Source organism: Petaurus breviceps, unplaced genomic scaffold, assembly GCF_028583685.1.
Source record: "Petaurus breviceps papuanus isolate PSGF00001 unplaced genomic scaffold, PetGlider_PUasm1.0 90654, whole genome shotgun sequence".
Lineage (NCBI taxonomy): Eukaryota > Metazoa > Chordata > Mammalia > Diprotodontia > Petauridae > Petaurus > Petaurus breviceps.
The window spans coordinates 4777334-4798931 of record NW_027187301.1 but is presented as its reverse complement, the minus strand read 5'-3'; the positions used below and the strand labels follow the sequence as shown (position 1 = coordinate 4798931).

Genomic DNA, 21598 nt, shown 5'->3' with positions numbered 1-21598 from the left:
CTGACTACATACCGTCCAGTCTAAACATTCTCTACCAATTAACTAGGTTTTGTATGATTCCTGTTATCTCACCATCTTGGTGAATCTTCTGAATCTGCTCCTATGTCTTTCCTAAAGTATTTTGTCCAAAACTGTATATAGTATGTTAGATATTGCTTGACAAGGTCAAGTAGTCCTTAGTAGACCTGTCTTTCCTTTTATTGTCTTCTTCCAAATTAATTAAAAAGCAAAACAAAACAGAACGTCTTTTTGTTCACTTTAGCATTCATGCCAGCCTCAACTTATTCTGGACTTTATCATTCCTGATACTCTTGTATTTATCATTAGTTACTTGTCCTAGGACCTAACTTCTGTACATATATTTTTAAAATGCAAGTTTGTTGATTTTATAATTTATGGTCATTATCTCATATAAATTCCTAGATTAGTCTCAAGGACTTTTGGTGATGTTCAAGGCCTTTTGACTTGAAAGAGTTTTTCCAATTTCAAGGTTTCTTTATGTATTTAAATCTAAAGAGTTTGGTATGCCTAAATGCCCAGACTAGGGTTTCAGCTTTTTTCGCAGGTTTACTTCTAGGAGTATGTTTCTTTATTCTTGATAGGACTCTTAATTTCAGTGATCCCCAGGACTGACTGATTCTTTCTCTTTCCATTGCCCCTTTTCTGAATGTTGGCACTTCTCTCACCCACTCTAGTTCTTTAGGAGCATGCTATAAACTACATACTGATTTTAACCTCCAAGAGAATAGTTTGTTGTCCTACAAGGAAAGGAATCTCTCCCTTGACTCTGGAGACATTTAATCTCTTAAAAGGAAAGAGTGTGTATGTGTGTGTGTGTGTGTTTGTGTGTGTAATTAATTAATTGTTGCACAAATTGTGGGTGTTTTAACTATAAGTGATTCTCTTAGAGCTGTGGAGAAGAGAGGGATAGTTCCTCAAAATCCCTTAATTTAACCCAAAAAAACACGTCTTTCAAAAATGCTATAGTCTATCCTTACTACTACCAAGAGGTACAGAATGTTCCATTATGTTATCCTGGAAATGACTCAGGAACCATTAAATCCTTCTGTTAGTGAAGCAAATCATTAATGCCACCATATAATAAAGTATACGGTGGCCATAGAGACCTATTGCCATGAGCAATGGCAAGGGAAGCAGTGATAAATAAAGCCAATATGGGGTCATCAAAAATAGATCATGACCAACTAACTTCTTTCCTTTTAGGTCATTGGTGAGCAATAACTGTACATTTGTAATCACAAACAGGTAATAGATCATAATATTTGGTGCCCACATTGCTAGTAATACCTCCCTGTTCTCTCCTGTAAAAAAATCAAAACAAATACAACCAACAATAATAATCACATATATGTCCTTGAAATCTCCCCACAATTTAGAGGCTACTTAGGCAAAGGTTCTCTCCTTGCTGGGAAGATAAGCTATAGGAACTATAACAATTTAAAATAGGTTCAGACTTTCATTCCTCTTGTTTTGGGTCCCTTAACAGTCAAGTCACCAAGCATTTATTAAGAGTTTATTATGTGCCAGGCACTTTGCTAAACTCTGGAAATACAAATATAAACAGAAAGAAAGATAATCCCTCCCATTAATAGGAGTAGGTTACATTCTAATGGGGGAAGGCAACATGTATAAGGAAGCTGAAAAGCAGAGTTGGTTGGGGGAAGATAAAGTAGCCATGTAGGCAGCATGGTGGGAAAAAAAAGTACAGAGTCAGGAATGGAGTCCAGAGAAGAATGAAAGACTGAACATGACTGGCCCAGGCATTTTCCTTAAAATGGAGGGTCTGTGAGGAACTAGCTAATGTAGGAAGGGACTACAGAGTCAGAATGTATTTCTAGGATGAAGGGGCCATTGTGGCATGGTAGAAGAATATCCATTGAGTTAAGAGTTAAGTCTGGAGAGGAATGAATGAATAAAAAAAACAGGTCACTTTAGGTTCAAGGTAGGTGTTAGGTTCAAATTCCTTAGTGTTACTGAATCAGTGGCAGATAATAACCACTAACATCTTATTGTTATAATCAGAGAGGGATACTGCATTAGATTCTTGCACATACCCAAGACCCAGCAGTCCCCAACAACAAGAGCTATCTGAGTCTCCCTTTTTGGTAAGTTATTTTCCTTTTGCCAGAGTCCTAAAAAACAAAACTTTTCTTAGCATTCACCCATAGTTCTTCCCGTAGGTGGTGTCAGATTTCCACATCATCTAAGACTTAATCATTTCCTTCTTTCTCTCCAGGGAAGATCACTTTTTACAAACTATCTCTGAAGCAGTCTTTATATTAGTACTGAAAGAGACTGAGGGTCATGGCTTTTTGTGTCCTTTGCTATTCTGTGGTTAACTTGTTTCCAAATGCTCTCTTTCCATATGGCTAGCAGATTATATTTGCTTCTGCAAAGAAGAGGATGTTTATTGTAGCCTTATAATACTTGTTCTTGGCTTAACTTTGCTCCCTACCCCCCCAGTGCTCCAGCTATACGATCCCTTATTACATCAGCTGACAATAATTATTTAATTTTTTAGGAGAAATGTATTACATACTTAGTATGTAATATTAATGTATTAGTAGTAAACTTGTTTTTCTGAAAAGATATCCCTGGTAGCTTTTCCCTTTCTCTTCTCTTATCTCTGAACCTAGCTTAGTTTCCTTCTGTCTGGTTGTCAAGTGAGACCAGAAAAATGGGGGTCATCTGTTGGAAGTGTCCTTAATGTAGTCGAGGAACACTTTCTCCTGTAGGCCAAATAATTAAGAGTACTCAGGGCAAAATTAAGGCTCTTTTTAAGTTTCCCATACCTTCTAAGCCCTGGGTGACAGTAGACTCTCAGTTGACTCTAATGGCTGCCAGGAATATTATCTCATTAGAGAAGCAAGTATATATTGTTATATAACTAGGGATTCCAAAATCCTTTTTTTGAGGAAGAAGGATACCATAGGTCTGTTTCTCCAAATTTCATTAATTATTACTCCAACTGCTACTAGCTTCTATTAGGTAACTTATCTTATTGACTCTTTTCTTCTCTTTCTCCCTTCTCAGGGGCATCTAGATTCCACCTTACCTTTTTCTCTCAGCTGCTCCCCCCAAGATAAGACTCTTGTTCTTTGTTTCCCTGTTGTCATTCAGTTCTTTAATGCTTAACTGGCTAAATAGCATATACAAATGGGAACATTTGCAGAAAAGTAGCTAGAGGTTACTATATTTCCCCCAAAAAATAAACATGCAAGGAGTTGGCTTTTTGTCACAATGAATGTTTACTTCATTTCTAAAAATGGCTTTTTTCCTCCTAAAACAGATAAGTGTAAAACAGGAAATTACTTTTACTGATGTAGCTGAACAACAAAAGAGAGACAAAAAGCAGATTCGAGAGCCAGTAGACTTACAGAAAAAGAAGAAACGGAAACAGCGTTCTCCTGCAAAGGTAAGAAACAGCTTAAGGCAAAGGTTTTAACCTATCTATTATAGCTACTGGTTGGTCTTCAAAGTTTTGCCATGTAAATTGCTTTGCAAAGGACTTTCCTTAAGAGAGATAGATGGAATGGAAGCACCTCAGATACAGGTGGGACATCTGAGATTTTTGTTGTCTGATTTAACTGGAAGGGAGAGAGGTTGTTGATCATGTCCATGTACCATTCTTCTTGTCAACTACATTGATTATTTATCCAGAAAGAAGGGCTTTCCCTTTTCTCCTCAATTTTCCCTTCCATTTCTTCTTCTGAGCCCTACCTTGGACCCAAGTGCTACAGTCTGCCTTCTCATTATGATTCAAAGAAAGCAGAAAAGTGGCAACCTATAGTCTTCTTTCATCTCTTTTTCCTTGTCAATTTCCATACTCTCTTTCCATCTCCTGTTTAATATCTTTATATCTTTCCCCCTCTATCTTCTTCCCTTGTCTTCCTTTTCCTTTTATACGTCCTTTTCTTAACTGTTCTCCCTTTTGCATCTCCATTTTCTTGTACTTCAACAAATGACTAATGACAGCCAGTGCCAGGTCTCTGGTTAATGATTTGTTTCTCTTGTGTTAAATATTTTTCATGGATTCTATAAGAAAGAAGATAATATTTCCAGTAACTCAGAACTAAATCTTTATCATGAAAAATTTGGGGAGCAGCCAATTGTTTATTAGCAATATATTCCACGAAAGCTATTATAGGAGATTGATTTTCATATTTTTTAGCAAATGACATTCCTGTGATTCCTAGAAATTTCTTGCATTTTACACACACACACACACACACACACACACACACATGCACGCACAATTTCATAGATCTTTTCGTACTCTGCCTTTTTCCCCATATCTCAACATACCCATCATATGATGCTCATGTTTTTGGAGGGCTGGTTAGCATTTGTGAATCATCAGATTATTGAATTTGTGATTCATTTATTAATCATCAAATTACTTATCCATAAGGTATAATTATGCTTTGAAAACTAAAAAAAAAATCATAATTAATAATAATGGTAGCTGACTTTTATATAGTGCTTACTACAAGTCAGGCACTCTGCTAAGTGCTTTCCAATTATCTCATTTGATCTTTACAACAACCCTGGGAGGTAGGTGCTATTATTATTCCCATTTTACATATTAGGAAACTGAGGGGAAACAGAGGCTAAATGACTTGCCCAGGGTCACATAGCTAATAAGTGTCTTAAGACCAGATTTTATGTCAGGTCTACCTAACTCCAGGCCCATTGTTTTATTCACTGTGCCACCTAGGTGTACATAATGCATTTATTTATAAAAAAAGATCAGTTTCTGAAATAACAATCGCCTCTGAACTCACTGCTAATTTAGGAAGAAGTATTAGATGTACATATATGTTTATATCAATAGCAAGATTTTGTTTCTAGCATTTTATTTTATTTTTCTAGCATTTTAAAAGATCATTTATTTCAACAGACCTCAGATTGGAATCTGGGTATTTTATTCCAAAGAGTTTTGACAGTATTTCCATTTTTGTCAGTGCCGTCTTTTCCTAAGTTCTGTAGAGCAACCCCTATTTTATTCATTCATTTTTTTTGTTCATTTAACAAACATTTATTAATCAAGTATTTTTTGAGCACCTATTATATGTCAGGCTCTGAGTTAGGTGTTGAAGATGCAAGTATGAAAAATCAATCAGTCTCAATTAATTTACCTTCTAATGGGAGAGACAGTAGTACATTAAATTATGTGACAAAACCAAAGATGAAATAGTTTTTTTCTCTTAAGGCACCTGAATTCTCCTGGGGGAAACAACATTTGCCTTTAAGTCAGGGGCTTTTAACTTTTTTGCTTTGTGAACCTGTGCACCCTTAGTTTTTAAGTGTATGGAATAAATAAGCCTACTATATTGAAATGCAGTTATCAAAATATTTTTCAAAAAGATCCTTGTTTAATTAATCTTCATTATAAGTAAATGTGAAATATATGCATAGTAAATACAAACTGATTTCTGGGGGGTGAGCACTAGCATTGGAGACACCTAGGCCAGGGCAGTGGACAGAGTGCCAGACTTGGAGTTACAAAAATCTGAGCTCACATCCTTATTTAAACACTTACTAGCTGTGTGACCCTGGGCAAGTCATATAATCTTTTTTTGGCCTCAGTTTCCTCATCTGTAAAATGAGGGAGTTGGTCTTGGTACCTTCTATGGGCTTTTCAAGATTTGAATTCATTGTTCTTTGAACCGGAAGGATCATGGGAAGCCTTATGGGAGGTGGTAGCACTTGAACTGGGCTCTTGAAGGAAGCTAAGGATTTTGGTAGAGTTGAGATGATAGTGAACATAAGGCATTTGCAGGGGATGAGGTGGGGAAAATAGACTGTGCAAAGGTATGGAGATAGTATGTAGAATGTTGTGGATAAAGAATAGCAAGTTGGCCAATTTGACTAGAATGTGTGCTACATAAAGAGGAATAATATGTAGTGATGTTGGAAAGGTATATTGGATTCAGATTTTGAATGCCAAGTAGTGAAGTTTGTATATTACCGTAGAGGCAATGGCAGCTTTTTGAGCAGGGAAGCAACCTAGTTATGCCTGTGCTTCAGTCATATCAATTTGGCTCTTGTGTGGAAGATGGATTGGATAGGAAAGAGACTAGAGTCAGGGATACTAATTAGAATATATTTGTAATGGTCTGTATTATGCCAGTGGTCCACATGAAAGATGATGAGACCTCGAACTAGGGTTGCACCCATAGGAGTAGTAGAAGAAAATGGATAGGAGATATATTGTGGAAGTAGGACTGTTAAGACTAGGCAACTTATTGGATTTATAAGAGTGCGAGAGAGTGAAGAGGCAGGAATGACTTTAAGGTTGTAGACCTGGGTTACAGGATTACTTGACTGGAAGGATATTGGTGCCCTTCGTAGAAATAGGGAAATTAAGAAGAGTAGTAAGTTTAGCTGGAAGATCAGATCTGTTTTAGATATATTTTAAATATGTTTAGATCATATACCTGTAGGATATCTGTTTGAAAGTGGCCATTAGGCAAGTGATGATGCAAGACTAGCACCCAGGAGAAACCCTAGGGTATCATCTGTATAGAGATGATAATTGAACCCATGGGAGCTGGTAAGATGATCGCTAAGTAAGAGAATATAATAAATAAAGAAAAGATGGGGTAACTCTTTTAGAAAAATTATATTTTGAAATCTTAACCAGATTTTATACCTAAGATATTTTCAAAATATAGATTTTAAAGATCATATTTGAATAATTTCAAACTCTCAAATTAGTTTAATTTACTTACTTTGGTAGATAATACCTGTTGACTATATTATATCAGTAACATTGAATATTTCTTGAATTATTATTTCTTAAGTTTTTGAGGAGGAAAAATCTGTATACTTTTTATGCAGTTACTAGATTAAAAAGTAAGTCTATACTAGATACAAAGTGATGAGAAATTTTTTTAGTCATAATTTCAAGGGTTCATTAATGGTCTTTTCCATTGTACTTGATAAAAAAAGAAGATTAGAGATGGACCAGTATCAGTGCTCATGTAGATGAAACAATGAGGAGAAAACAGAACTACTTAACTCTTATTTTGCTTCTGTTTTCTTTGCCAAGAAAAATAATGTTTGGGTTGGAAAGGGCAAAACAAAAATAACTAATGCATCCAAAAAATCCAGCGGAAGTAAGCAGATAATAAGCTACTTCTTAGGAGTTCAGATTGCCAGACTTAGATGAACCCGAGTACTGAAAGAATTTTGGAAAATGTGATTTTGAACTACTTTCAATGATTTTTGAAAGATCATGGGAATATGAAAGCATTGTTGGAGAACCAGAGGCAGACATATGTCTTGATTTTCAAAAAGGGAAGAGAGTGAAATTTATAAACAAAAAGATAGTGAGTTTTGACTTTTATTCCTGGACTTTGAGAACCACTGGTATATACTGTTTTCCTAGCTCTGTTTATCTAGAATGTATTCTTAAGAAAAAGAAGTAATTATCAAATAAGCTTATATGGCTTCACAGAACTGTCACATTAGACTAATTTCATCCCCTTTATTGATGGGGCAACTAGACTGTCAAATCTGCGGAATGTTGATATATCAAATTTACCTTACTAAAGCATTTGGCATAGTTTTTCATGCTATTCTTATAGAGGTGAGAGAGGAGAGGTGTGGAATATATAATGATAAAGTGATGTGCCTTCAGGGTGTTTTGGATAGCTAAACCCCAAAACCAATTTTTCTTCTTCTTTTTTTGCCTTTTTTTGGGGGGTGGGGTGGGGCGGCAGTCTAGAAGGATTTGTAGTTTTCCAGGGAACTATGCTTGACTTTGTGCTGTTTAACATTTTCATCAATGACTTGGATAAAGGTGTAGATGGCATACTTAGTAAATTCGCAGAAATACAGAACTGAGAGATGTTACTAAAATGTTGGATGATAAGAGTTTTAATTCAGAAAGACCTTGCCAAGCTAGAATGTTGGTCCAAATCGAATAACATAAAATGATAGATAAATGTAAAATTTTATACTTAGGTTAAAAAAACCCCAACAACTTTGCAAGTACATTAGGAAAGGATGGCTAAATATATCATTTGACCTGAAAAAAGATCTTACTTGCTTTAAGGTGATATATTTATAGAGATGAACAGGATCTTAGAGCTTAGTTCAACTATCTCATTTTATAGATGACAAAATTGAGATCCAGAGAGCTTAAGTCATTTGCCCAGGGTCACACAGTAGTTATTGTAAAATTTCAAGTTAGGCCCTTTGATTACAAGGTCTGCTCTCTTTCTACTCTGCCATATCTCTTTCCATTTAGTTGAATGGAAACTCAATATAACTTAACAGTAAAATTATTGCTTTAAAAAAAAGTGAACATAATTTTAGTCGGCATTAAGAAAGGCATGATAAATACTCAAGAGTAAAGGGAAGTGATAGTCTCACCGTATTCTGCCTTTATTAAACCACAGAGCCTGACACATAATAGTGTTATGTTCTGGACACCACGTTTTAACAAAGTTTATAGGTATCCAGAGGAAGGCCACCAGGTATGCCTGCATGAAGATCATTTGAAGGAACTTGAAGGAGCTTGGAGATAAAAAGAATTAGAGAGAAACATAATAACTGTTCAAGTTTTTTTGAAGGGTTGCCTTGTGGAAGAAACGTTAGATTATTCTGCTTGACTCTAAAGGGCAGAACTAGAAACGACGTGTATAGATGTTGCAGAGTGGAAGACTTAGGCTTGATGTAAGGAAAAATTTCCTAATAGCTGTTCAGAAGAAAAATTGACTGGTATGTGGAATCTTCAAAGGCTAAATGATCATTTTCTGGGAACATTGTTTTAGAGCAAATGCTTTTCAGGTATGACTTAGATTTGCTGACCTCTTAAGTGCATTCCAACTCTTAGATTCTATGATTTTGGATGAAATTATTAGAATGAATGAATGAATAAGCATTTATTAGGTGCTCACTTTGTGCCAAGAATTTAGTATACAACATAAAAATGAGATGGTACCTGCCCTCAAGGATCCTATGATCTAAAAGGGAGAGATTGCACATATAGGAGAGTGGTGGCCAGAAAGGGGGGTATTTTGCTTTGGATAGTGCCTGGAGCCATTATGGGGGGGAGGGGAGAGATTGATATATTTTCTAAAGTAGCAGTGCTAGTATTGATTTGATTGTGTATCTAGAATTGGAAAGTGTTTGTGGTTGGGTGGAAGGTATTTGAGTGGTAGAAAGATGGCTGAAGAAGAATAAAGTAAAGAGTGTCTGGGGCTGCTTAGATAGAATTGGACTCCCCAGTAGAATGATAGGTAGATAGAGGATAAACCTACCAATCAGGATTGTCCCAGGGTGGAAGTTCTGGATCTGAAAGGGTTAAGTCTTCAGGGCATTCTCTCTGGTATTGGCAGCAAGTCAGCTGACTAAAGGATAAAGAGGAGTATATGTTTATACACACACATAATAAAAAAACATATATATGGCTTGGAATTTGAGTTTAAAATTATGCTGACATTTTCTATGTAATTTCCTGGAGTTAAGGGTCATTTTTAACAGTGGTATTCCTTAGCAAAGATTGTGGTTCTTCATGTTTGATATTCAAGAACTTGAGGTACAATTAATGAGTTTGGCCTATTTGTTTCAAAGGAATTTAAATGAGTTTTTACTAATCTTGATTTTTGAAAAATCACTATCAAGTGAAGGATATGTTAACCTTGTCCTGATGGCCAAGCTTACAACTCAACAGTCTTTACTTGGTTTTGGTACTTAGAATACTTTAAAGCTCCCAGTGAGTTGTAATTTCATTGTTTTTGAAGGCTCAGTATTTTTTCCATTTCATTATTATAAAGTCCATATCAGTTACAGATTTTTAATTCTCATTTGCACAGTTATACCATAATATAGATACTTTGAATTCTTGTGACTTGTCTCCCTTATGTTCACTGTATTGGAATTGGGAACCAGTAGATACAAAGCGTGATTATAAAACTTATTTTTTTAAGTCAAAAAACACCATCAGAATTTATACATATACATAGAGGTCATAGATTTAGAATTGTAAGGGATCTTAGAAGTTATGAAGTCAAATCCCCTCATTTTGTAGATGAGGAAACAGGCCCAGAGAAGTTAAATGACTTGCCAGAGGTCACACAGGCAGATCAGGAAGATCAGCATTCTAACTTGATCTCTCTCTCCCAGTCCAGTGTTGTAGATGAGTATTTTGTTAGTGACCTTAGGAGTTTAGTCATTGGCAAGGTGCTTTTGGACCTCTTCCTTTATATTTGTTTTTAGAACTTGGGACATTCTTTTGCTCAATAAGTTTGATTTCTAGAAACAATCAGTAATTTGGATGAAAGTTTGTTGATTAAGGTAGGCAATACTGTTTTGGATCATAAATGGGTGTTAGTTTAATTTATTGAGACAGATCACCTCTGGTTACTCTGAAAGTAATTTCAAAAGTGTTTTTAGGAATGGCTATATCATTAGAATAAGGATGTGTAGCTAGCATAGATAGAAACACTTTGAAAATATGTAAAATACCATGCATTCTTTTTCCTTAAATCTGTTGCTTTTGACTTCATTTTTTCGATCAGTGGTACTTAACATTTATTCAGTCTTTCTTAGTATTACCTTTAAATTCTCCCCCCCCCCCCCCTTCTCTGGTTTCCAAAGCTTGTTAATTATATCTCTGGAATAGGTTTTTCATATATACCCTCATTGCATCCATAGGGACTATTGCAATAGCTTTGTATCCAAGGCTGACTTTGCAAGTCAGCAGACTTGGGTTTAAGAGGACTGACACTTGTCATTGTGTTTTGAATTTGACCCTGAGTCACTTAACTTTTATGGGCCTCAGGTTCATCATATGAACAGTGGAAGTATTCATTCGTGTACTAAATGCTTGACAAAATTGTGAAGATATTGCTATATATATAATTTGTTGAACATAATAGAAGTATGAAATTATTTTGATTATTATTAATAATAAATATGATCTCAGGTAATGAACTCTTCTACATTTTCCAGATAAACTGAAACTTAACATATTAAAAGCCAAAGTGGTATTTTAATCATTTTGATAGACAGCTTTCTAAAATGTATTGTACCAAATATGATTTAACCATTTCTTGATGGTATAAATTATGCACATTAAGTATATGTTTTATCATATACACAGAACTATCAGTTTTATTTGGCTCTGGACTAAATAGGTGTAGATTGTTATGCCTTCTGATTTCTTGACAACTTTATGATTGTTCTCCATGAAGTTATTGCTTCTAATCCATTATAGTCCAGGAAAACAAGTAATCAAACTTGTTAGAAATAAGTATAAGGTAAAAGTATGTAGTTGTGTGAAGGCCTCCTTTCTTGGTAAAATTCATGAATTTTATCAGCTCTCTTTTGGTTTCTCTGAAGTTATTTTATGGTTCCTTCTGTGCTCCTGGACCGTTAATGGTTGCTGGATAAATGAATTATGGACCGGGAGGTATTAATATAGCAGCTTTACTTTTGGCAGCCAATTTGATTTTAGTTATCAGTTTTGCTAACTTGCTATGTGATATTGAGTAAGCCATTATTCTTGAGTTTTCCTATCTGTAAATTATCTCAAAAGAATCCTATGAGTATTGAGTTAAATCTACAAAATAAAAGTTTTCTTATACATAAGTAATATATAAATAATTACTGTTATCTTGCCCCAGAATTTAAAATAATTTTCAAATCTCTCCAATTTTCACAACTCTAATATGAGAGTGTACTGAACATTGTGTTCACTGTTGTTTATTCTGGCATGTCCCTTCTGCATCAGAAGTAAGAACTAGAGATACATCTATTACAGTACTTTAGTACTATAATAGTGTTAGTGTACAGTGGAGTGGTTGTAGGTCACAGTGATCTTGAGGAAGAAGAACATATTACAGGTACAGATACTTTCAGAAAATACTTAACTTCTGCTCATTTTGAAACCCTGATTGATGCATCTTCCCATATTCTGTTGTTGTATTGTCTTAGAATTTCCTGATGAGAACACTTCATCAATAAAGATTTGTCAGACTAATGGAATGTAATATTTGTAGGAGGACAAGGAGAGAAAACAATATGAAGAAGTAAAGTGTTGAATAAAAATACAATAATGCTTATTTTTCCAATGCATTATATAACAGGCATTTCATAAATATTTGCTAAATTATAAAGAAATGAAATGTCCGGATAAGTGAAAACTTACACTAGTTTTGATGGATGGAGGGGGCCATCTCCAGTCCTCCTGATCTGTATCTTGCCACAGGACCCAGATGGCTCTGGAGAAGAAAGTGAGGCTGGTGACTTTGCATACCCCTTTCTCACTTAAATCCAGTTCACATGCAGGTCATGGTCCACTTTGAGAATGAAGGGCAAACAACAACAGAACTTTAGAAGGAAATCTTTCTAAAATTTATTAATCACTTCACTAACTTAATAAAAACAGTTTACAGAATATAATCTAGTCTTTTCTTGATACCTGCAAGTTACTATTACCAACAGCAATTGCTGTCTTGTTCTTAAATTTAGTAATGTCACCAGACTTTTGTGAGAGTGGGTGGGATTCAGCTTGTTCTCTGGCTGAATTCCCCTGATGTATTATGGTTCCTAGTTTGGTTCTTTCTAGTTCTGGTGGCTATTGAGTTGCCTGAAAGCTTAGTTTGCCATTTAGCTAAATATCTGACAGAGTAGAGTATTGGGCCTTTTTAGTTGGTGTTTTGTTATTTCCCACCCCATTGATTCTGACTGGTGTTGTTTAGGTGGCTGTTGTTGCTTCTTCTATGTTCTACCTTGTGAAGCTTGTTCTCACAGTTAGTGGATACACTTCTTCCTTCTGCAGTTCTTACCCTGCAATCTTTGACCCAATTGGACTCAGAAACCTTTAAATTTATTTTGGAGTACAGTGAGTCTTTTCATTTTTGAATATTCCGTAATTTTGAGATTGCCTAAAGTCTGCTGCTTAAGAAGGGTGTTGCTTTGATGGAATATTTGTTAAGGAAATTTGATCATTAATGAAATAATCAAGCATTTAAGGGAAGGGAGGCTAAGGGAGAAAGATAACCTATATATGAGTGGGCAAGTCTTATTGGGCTACTTAAATTGGTTGAGGAAGTGAAGGCCCACCAAAATTAACCAGGGCAGTGAAATCATTAGGATGATACTTTCTCTAGTTATCTTTGGAGTACTCTACCTGTAGGTAAGCATTGTTAAGTTTATTTTTGAATGTAAAGAAATAACAAAATTAGACATTTAATAGCCTTTATTTCCACTGGAGCATGAAATAAAAATGTCTCATAGAAATAAACTTAATTTTGTATTAAAAAATTGTAGAATAGATATTTAGTTTTTGAGGCCTGTCACTGAATTTGCATAGATTGGTTTGTTGAGGAGCTCATTCAGCATTGCAAATTCCATATGTTGTTTAAAAATCATTCAGTGAGTAAGATAGACCTTGTTTTGTTTGGTAATGTTGATAAGGTGGTAGGGAAATATTTGTGCTCCTTTAAGAATTGAATTTAGGAGAGAAACAGAACTATTTTGAAGAGGGGTAGATTTCAGTCTTAAGGGAATTGGTATTTGAATAGTCAGAGAATAAAGATCTCTGAATATGGTAGGTCAGGGAGCCTTCACCTGGAGAAAAAATATGGTAGGTACATGAAAAATGATGAAGAGTTTAAACTGGAAATAGCCCTGATAAAGCCTGTCTGTGAATATACTAATTAATATTAGCTAAAGTATGCATAATAGTTAAAAAAAGTTTTTCTATTGCTTTATTATCCTGGTTTTATTTTGAATATTTGTCAACAGTAATTTGAATTTAGCTTTTTTATATTGATCAAATAGCTTAAAAATGATAGTTAATAAGTATTAAGTGCCTACTATGTACCAGGTATAATGAGATTATTATTTATAACATCTTTTTCTCAGTTTTTCATGCTAAAGGAAACTCGACCACAAGGCCTTCATAACAAGCACCATAATTTACCTTAGAAATAGGGTCCAGAATTGAATCAAAACACTTAGGAAGATTATTACTATCTTCTCAAGACTTGACTGAAATTCCAAATTTTTGAATAATGTTGGAGTATACTGTTACAAATTGTGTATATAGGTATATACCAAGTTAGAAAAGGGTAAAAATTGTATAACACCTACTACCATTCTTCTGCTAAACACTTCCCTTCATGCCTTTAGTGATGAATCCTTGAAACATTGTGGGTCAGTTTTGCATTTTGTCTGGAGCCCAACTGCCCTGTTTGATTTGCATCATTTTACGTATAGACTGAACTCTATATATCTTAGGATAAAGTAAATTTTAAAAATTTTAAATGCTGAAGAGAAAAACATATCTAAATAAGAAATTGGAAGTAATGTAGTAGTAAATCTCTAAGGCATAAGTTCTCAACCAGGAGATGAAAATGTATTAGTAAATCCCATAGGCTTACCTCTGTATAGAGTTGATTGCCTCTCCCAAATTAATTTCTTGTCTTTGGTTTGCCAGCACTTTCTGCCGGAAGGAATTAAAACCTACATTGACAATTTGCTTGCTTCACCATGGTACCTTAATGATGGGACCCAGCACATCATTCAGATATTGACCTAGTGCCTTAGAGTTCACTGTGAACAGTAAAGAGAGAGTGATACTTGATATGGCTATTAGTGGGTCATATTATGAGTTAGAAAGCCATAAATACTACAGTCCAGTTCTGAGAAAGGCTTACAGGGGCTAGGGCAGGGGTGAGGAACCTGTGACCTCGAGGCCACATGTGTGGCCTTTTGACTGAGTCCAAGTTTTACAGAACAAATGCTGTTATTTAAGGGAATTTGTTCTGTGAAGTTTGGATTCAGTCAAAGGGCTGCATTTGCACCCCAGGGCTATGGGAAATAAGGAGAGGTAAAAAATGCAAATAACCCATCTTGTGAATTTTAGACTATAATCTTCCTTTACTATATTAGACAGCCCCCATTTTTTTTTCAGCACAATGAAACTTTCCAAAGATATTTATCTGAAGGTAGTACCTTTATTCTTCTTTGAATAGGAGGAAAGATTGAATTGAAAATATGAAGATAGAAAACAACTAGGAATACTTTCTATATGTTGTCAGATTTACAAGTATACTAGTTTCTCTGCTTTTCTAGTATTCTCAATATTGGATCTGTAGTAAAAATACTTGTTGCCACCAGTGCAAGAAAACAAGGACCTGGAACCCCTGGATTCTTCATAAAAGATCTTTTACAAGCAAGACTACATCCATTTCACAACCTATAAAGAGCTAGGTTTCTTTGCTGTTGCTATGTCACAGAAGCTACCAAGCCACCTTTTTCTGGCACTCAGATTTATAATCAGCATATCTAAAAAAGTAACTAGTGTACTACTTTTAGTTGTGATTTTCAATGGATATTTTAGTTTCTTTATAACTATTTACTTTTTGCTGAAATGGCTTGGTGCAGTGTTTTAAAAATATATTAGTCATCTACTCTTGGCTTTCATTTTGGCATACTGTTAAATTGCATATTATTGTGTGGATATTATAGTAATATTACTTAGTACCGTGTGACTTTGCAGTGGTAAAAAAAATTTGAAGCTTACTAGCTGCAGATAAAACTGCGTTCTTACTTCAGAAAATTTTATGACACTACTGTTCTTCTGCCAAACACTCTCTCCATACTTTGGTGATTAGTCCTTGAAGCATTGTGGGTCAGTTTAGCAGTTTGCTTAGGGCCCAACTGCCCTGTTTAATTTGCATGGTTACTTGTCAAATCAGTTGTATTAAATCAGTAGACTGAACTTTTCATATGCCTTATGATAAGGTAAATTTTTAAAATTTAAAATTCTCTTATTCTGCCTTTCCCACTCCTTCCATGTTTGTGTGGGGAAGTCATGACTTTGTTTTCTAAAGATCTCAATTTGTCACCTCTGTTTTCTACCTCTGTCCCTCCATGTGACTTTTTCTGATCTTAGTATCTTCTCCATTCATCCTGCTGTTTAATATTTTATTGATGTTGTTTTTAACTTTTTGCCTTTCTATTTTATTCCAGTCTGCTTTTTTAAATGTAGTTTTTTGTACAGATTTTTGGTAAACTTACATCTATTTAGAGGCATTTACTTTAAAGGCATTAAACCATTGTTCCTCTAGGGAACTTGCTCCTACAGCATTGTCTCCCTGGGATCCAGACCAGTCTGAATCCTAAGATACTTGGAGATTCCATGGTGATTCTCTGTCCTTTCTCCCCACTGCCTGAAATATCTTAGTAATTTTAGTAGCAGCAACTCAGCAAGCCTGAGGTAGCCCTAGGGGTCTTTTATCAGACTAGATTCCAGATCCAGCCTTAGAGTGACCTGAAAAGAAAACTCACAGATAGGCTTCAGTGCACTTAGTCTCTTTTAGTTTCTTAATGATAAAACACACTGCTGCCAGATTAATCTTTTAAAAGCTACTTTCATGTCACCCTTTGAATCAAAATCCTTTAGTTTCTTTTCCTCATCTTTGGGATTAATCCCCAGTTCCTTAGCTTGGAATTCAAAACTCTCTATAAGTCATCCTATTCTCCTTTCCAAAGGTATTTTCCATTCCTTCCCAACCCAAATTCAGTCATTTTTACTTCTATTCACTTTGCCTCAAACGTGTTATGCACATTCCTACCTCCAAGTCTTTTTCTTTTTCACTATTTCCCCATCTATAATGCCCTCTCTTGCTTTCTCTGCCTTCTAAAACCTTCCTGTCCGTTAAGGCCTGACTTAAGACCTATTTTTCCCACAAAGTCTTCTTTGACCGTTATATCCACAGTGGTCATTCTTTCTAAACATCTATATTCAGTGTGTACTTTGTGTACCACTCATTTGGTACATATGCTGCCCTGAGCAAAAACACTAATAAATATTTTACTTTTCATTTCTGTATGTCATGTGTCCTTATTAAGGTTATAAAATAATGAGAAGGATCATGTTCTTATTTTATATCCATAACAGAGTTGCTATATATAGTGTTAAATAAATTAGTGATTAGATCAAGAATAGACATCTAACTGTAGAACCTCAGATTTCTACTCATTCAAGACTGTATAACATAACTTCCTTTTAATTTTTAGGTGGGAAATAAATGTAGTGTTAATAATCAACTGAGTTAGGGGCAGCAAGGTGGCTCAGCGAGTAAGAGCACTGGTTCCAGTGTTGGGATGACCTGGGGATCAAATCTGGGCTCCGATACTTAGCACCACACCCAGAAATATAACTGGCCATGTAACCTTGAGCAAGTTACTTAACCCTGATTGCTTAAAAAAAAAAAAAGAAAAAGAAAATAATCAACTGAGTAAGAGGTTATATTTGTCAGTATTGCTGATATACAGGAATGTTAAATATACAAGAATGTTAAGACTGCTGTGTTGTTTTAGAGAAGTTGTGATTCTTGATTTTGTATTTCCAGTATGAAGCACAGCACTTGTCCAACATACAAGAATTTTGGTTTGAGTGGGCATGAGAATTTGAAATAGAAAACACAGTAACACTGTTAATCTGGCTAAGAGCACCCAAGACTCCATCACCTAGAACACATGTGAGCTTGAGAGCTGTGTTAGCTTGCCTATTATTGGGCTAGTCAAGTTTTTATTCCCCTTTTGAATTTTAGAGCATCTTTACACTTGAAAATACTACTAGTAGTTCTGTCAAGGTAGTTGAGGAAAGATGTTTTCTTAGACATTCTCTGATTATCATTGATTTGCACTGAAATAGGTAATGTGGCATGATTTTTTTAGGTTAACTTTTACTTATGCATATTTTAAGAACTTTTTCTTTTTTTTTAAATAGATCCTTACAATAAATGAGGATGGATCACTTGGTTTGAAAACCCCTAAATCTCATGTTTGTGAGCACTGCAATGCTGCCTTTAGAACGAACTATCATTTACAGAGACATGTCTTCATTCATACAGGTATTTCTGTCTTGAAATGGGCTCATGGTGATTTTTTTTCATCAACATCGATAATGATATGTTCTTAGAAAATATTTCTAGTTTCTTTTAAATGCAATTTCTAAGAACTCATTAACTTGGTATCTGAGCTTAAATGTTCTGTGTACTAAAGTGTCAGAAGTATTTAAATATACTAGTATCAATCAAGGATGGGAGGGTGGAGAAAGAGGCAGGGGAAAGAAACCATTTGGTGTAGATATATAAAATGACAGAAATAATGTTTTGTACATTTTCCCCCTTTATGAGAAATGAATGGGAAATTTATAGCTCAGTTGCTATAATTAATCCCCATGTATAACATGTGTTCTTGATACTTACTTAGCCTGATGTCTTTTTGCTTAGATAAGTAAATAAAAATGCTTATTCTCTCCCAAATCTAAATTGAGTTTTATGCTAGCCCCTCTTTCTTCTTTGAGGAAATTAGATCCATTTTTTATCACATTTCCCTTTTGGTATGAATGTGAGTTCTGAGGAAAAACTTGAGAGGAAATGAAATCCTATATAGTTAATGAAAAGTGTTTAGGATTTGTGAGAGAATGAGTTGTAATTTACTCAAGTTTAGGTTTATAAAGTACACTTTTCCTTTAAACTGTTATTTTCAGTAACTAATTTATGGATGTGAAATTATTTTAAGGTGAAAAACCATTTCAGTGTAGTCAATGTGACATGCGTTTCATACAGAAGTACCTTCTACAGAGACATGAGAAGATTCATACTGGTGAGTGGCACTCTCAATAGAGGCGTTTACAAATTGATATACTAAATTAGAGAAGGTTTTACAGCAAGTATTAGCACTAATATAATATATCCTGTTATTTTATAAGTCTTAATGTTAAGTAAAAAAAGACAAATTGTAGTCTTGCCCTCTTTTTTCCCCTTATATAAGTGAATTTTAAATTAAAATCATGCATGCCATTGTCCACCAAATTATTTTGAAACAAGATTCCATAACAGCTAATATACATATTAGGAACATGTCAGAATAATTAGGTCCTTTAAAAAAAGTCATGAAGGCTTTTTCATTGAACTTTTCAAAGCATTTCAAGTAAGATTTTCATTCATGATCATTAGAAACATAAAAATTAGAGGTGGAAAGGATTCTCAAGGTCATTTCATCCAGTTTCACCTTGTAGATAGAACCCAGTATCCAGACAGGTTAAGTGATTTGTCCAAGATCACACTGCTAGTTTGTGAAGGGCAGAGTTTAAATAAAAACCCAGACCTCCTCACTCTAGTGCTCTTGTCTTTTATCTGCTTTCCTCAGTTAGCTTGATGGGAATTCAAAAGGCCAAAGCCTCAATATAATATAATATGAATATTTTACACTACTCTGTGACTGTACTTTGACTTAGTAATAGAACATTCCAGAAAAATTGAGTATTAGTCACTTACTATGAATTGAATTCTGTTTTCATTTTGATCACCATTGAAGCTTTATGCTTCTTAGCCAATTAGTTAATCATCTATAAACAAACATTTGGGAAGCCTAGGGAAAGTCATTGTTTAACACAGGATTTCTTAACTTTTTTTTGTGTCATGGACTCTTTGGCATGGAGCCTACAGATCACTTCTCATAGTAATATTTTAAAATAAATAAAATACCCAGGATTACAAAAGAAAACAATTATATTGAAATACAGTTACCAAAATATTATTTTTTAAAAAGTTCATGTGTTCCAGGTTAAAAAAAACCCCTTGTTTAAAGGAACCGTATCATAAGTCCTTTTATATGTGAATGGCCACCTCCATTTATTTGGTTTATACATTTGAGTTTTAATTTTTGAGGTTTTCACATTTTTCAGGGAAGACTCAAGAGTTTAAAAATAAACATTAAAAGGTTTTTGTATATATTTATGATTTTATTTATAAAACCAAGTTTCATAAATTGTTCTACCATTTTGTTGCATGACTTTTTGATACCTCTATAAGGGTGGTAAGATATCGAGACCTATTTAGATTTGATGACAAACTGCTGTCCATTATTGTGATTAAAAGAAAGTAGGAAAACAGTTGATGAATGACTGCACTTTTCATTTGGTTGTAACATTTAAATTGGTCTTGTTAGAAATATGTATGCAAATCTTGGGAAATTAGTTGAGGAGTGGAGTCATATGTACATGTGTGCACGTGCATGTTGTGCAGACAAAAACTTGTACACATATCCTGTTATTCATTAGGCTTCTCAAATTGTACAGCTAGCAGGCCCAGTTGAAAAGGATAGTTGCATAGAAGCATCTTTTCTCCATTTCATTTTTCTTCAGCTTCTTTGTCTCTGAAACAAAGAAATGTAAATGTAGTTGCTTTGCATGGACTTGAACTCCAAGGACAGAGATTGTTTCAATCGTATCACTTTATTTAATAAGATTGTTTGGCATATCACTCAGTGTACATTTCTGAATTTTACTAGTATAGTGCCATGAAGAACTGAATATTCCATTTATACTTGTTTTTTAAAATACTTTTGAACATGAACACTTCATTAAAATATTAATAGAAAAAAAGGACACTCTTATCCAGTGGGAAAAAAAATTTAAATTCCTGCTGGGTTTTGGAAATATCTTATCTCCATTTTTCTTCTCCTTTGCCTTCTTTCCTTCATTCTCACCATAGATAGTTTTAGAGCTTTCTGAATTGGAGACAAATATTTGTTTTGTACTAGAGATCTTCAAAATAGACTAGTTTCCCAAATACTTAAATTTTTTCTTTTGTGTGTGAAATAAATATTTACTTTTTGGGAGATCACAAGTTGACCTATGACCAAGATCTCCCTGGAATAATTTGCCTGTTCTCTGTAGAACCATGCCAATCCCAATTTATCAACTTTATTTCTCCAGGACTTAGTAGCATGGGGACAGGAAAGAGGAAGCAGGTGAAATAATTTTCTTATAATTGAAAGAATCTGAAAACCTGGTTTATAATAAATTTGGACAAAGAAGATGAAAGGTACAGAAGGGTACCAATTTTAAGATGATTTCTTTCAGAATAATGTTTTTACCTTTGCATTTATTTTCTCCCTGAAGGAGGAAACTGATATTACTGAGGATGTAGTTTATCACTTTGCCTTACATTTATATATAAATAACATAACAAAATCTTGATTAGTGACTAAGGAGGTTGTGATTGTAGGTCCATTGATAGGTTTTTACGCAGAATCTTGTTATGTTGACAATTTTTCCTCCCTGATTTTTGTTCTTTGTCGATTCAGTGCTTTGTCAATCTCTGTGTTTGAATATTGATTTTGATTGCTATTATATAATGACTTTAGTGATATATACATTCCCTGAAATTTCTATGGTAGTAGAGCTGACACCAAAAGATTTCATGTGTGTTAGCTGTTGTTTCCCTTTAAAGAGGGAGACAGATAATAAGTCATCTGCCAATTGGCGTCACTTAGGAAATATAAAATGTGAGTGGCATCAATGTAGAAAGGCAAAAAACCAAATATATTTCAGAGGTCTTAAGTATATATTTTTGTTTATTTTCCTCTATAACCTTTCCTTTAGTTGTGAGTCCACTATATCTCCTTGTCTTGATGTGAACCTCACCCTGTATTCCACCTCTCCCTCTCCCTGCCTCCTCTTCACCCAGTGTTAATGAACTATATAGATATAGTTCATTTCTTGCCAATTGCTTATAGCTCTCTTTTTAGGCTA

The 21598-nt window shown here is 34.6% G+C and overlaps 1 protein-coding gene across 2 annotated transcripts in view; it reads left to right on the top strand.

Moving 5' to 3' along the window:
* Positions 1–21598, top strand: part of ZNF148 (zinc finger protein 148) — a 141543-nt gene that overhangs the window by 68056 nt on the left and 51889 nt on the right. For both annotated transcript variants that reach the window (XM_069064975.1, XM_069064974.1), the window contains 3 exons: positions 3311–3436; positions 17783–17906; positions 18580–18663. In XM_069064975.1, the coding sequence (XP_068921076.1) occupies positions 3311–3436; positions 17783–17906; positions 18580–18663 (334 nt within the window). The remainder of the gene's footprint in view (positions 1–3310; positions 3437–17782; positions 17907–18579; positions 18664–21598) is intronic.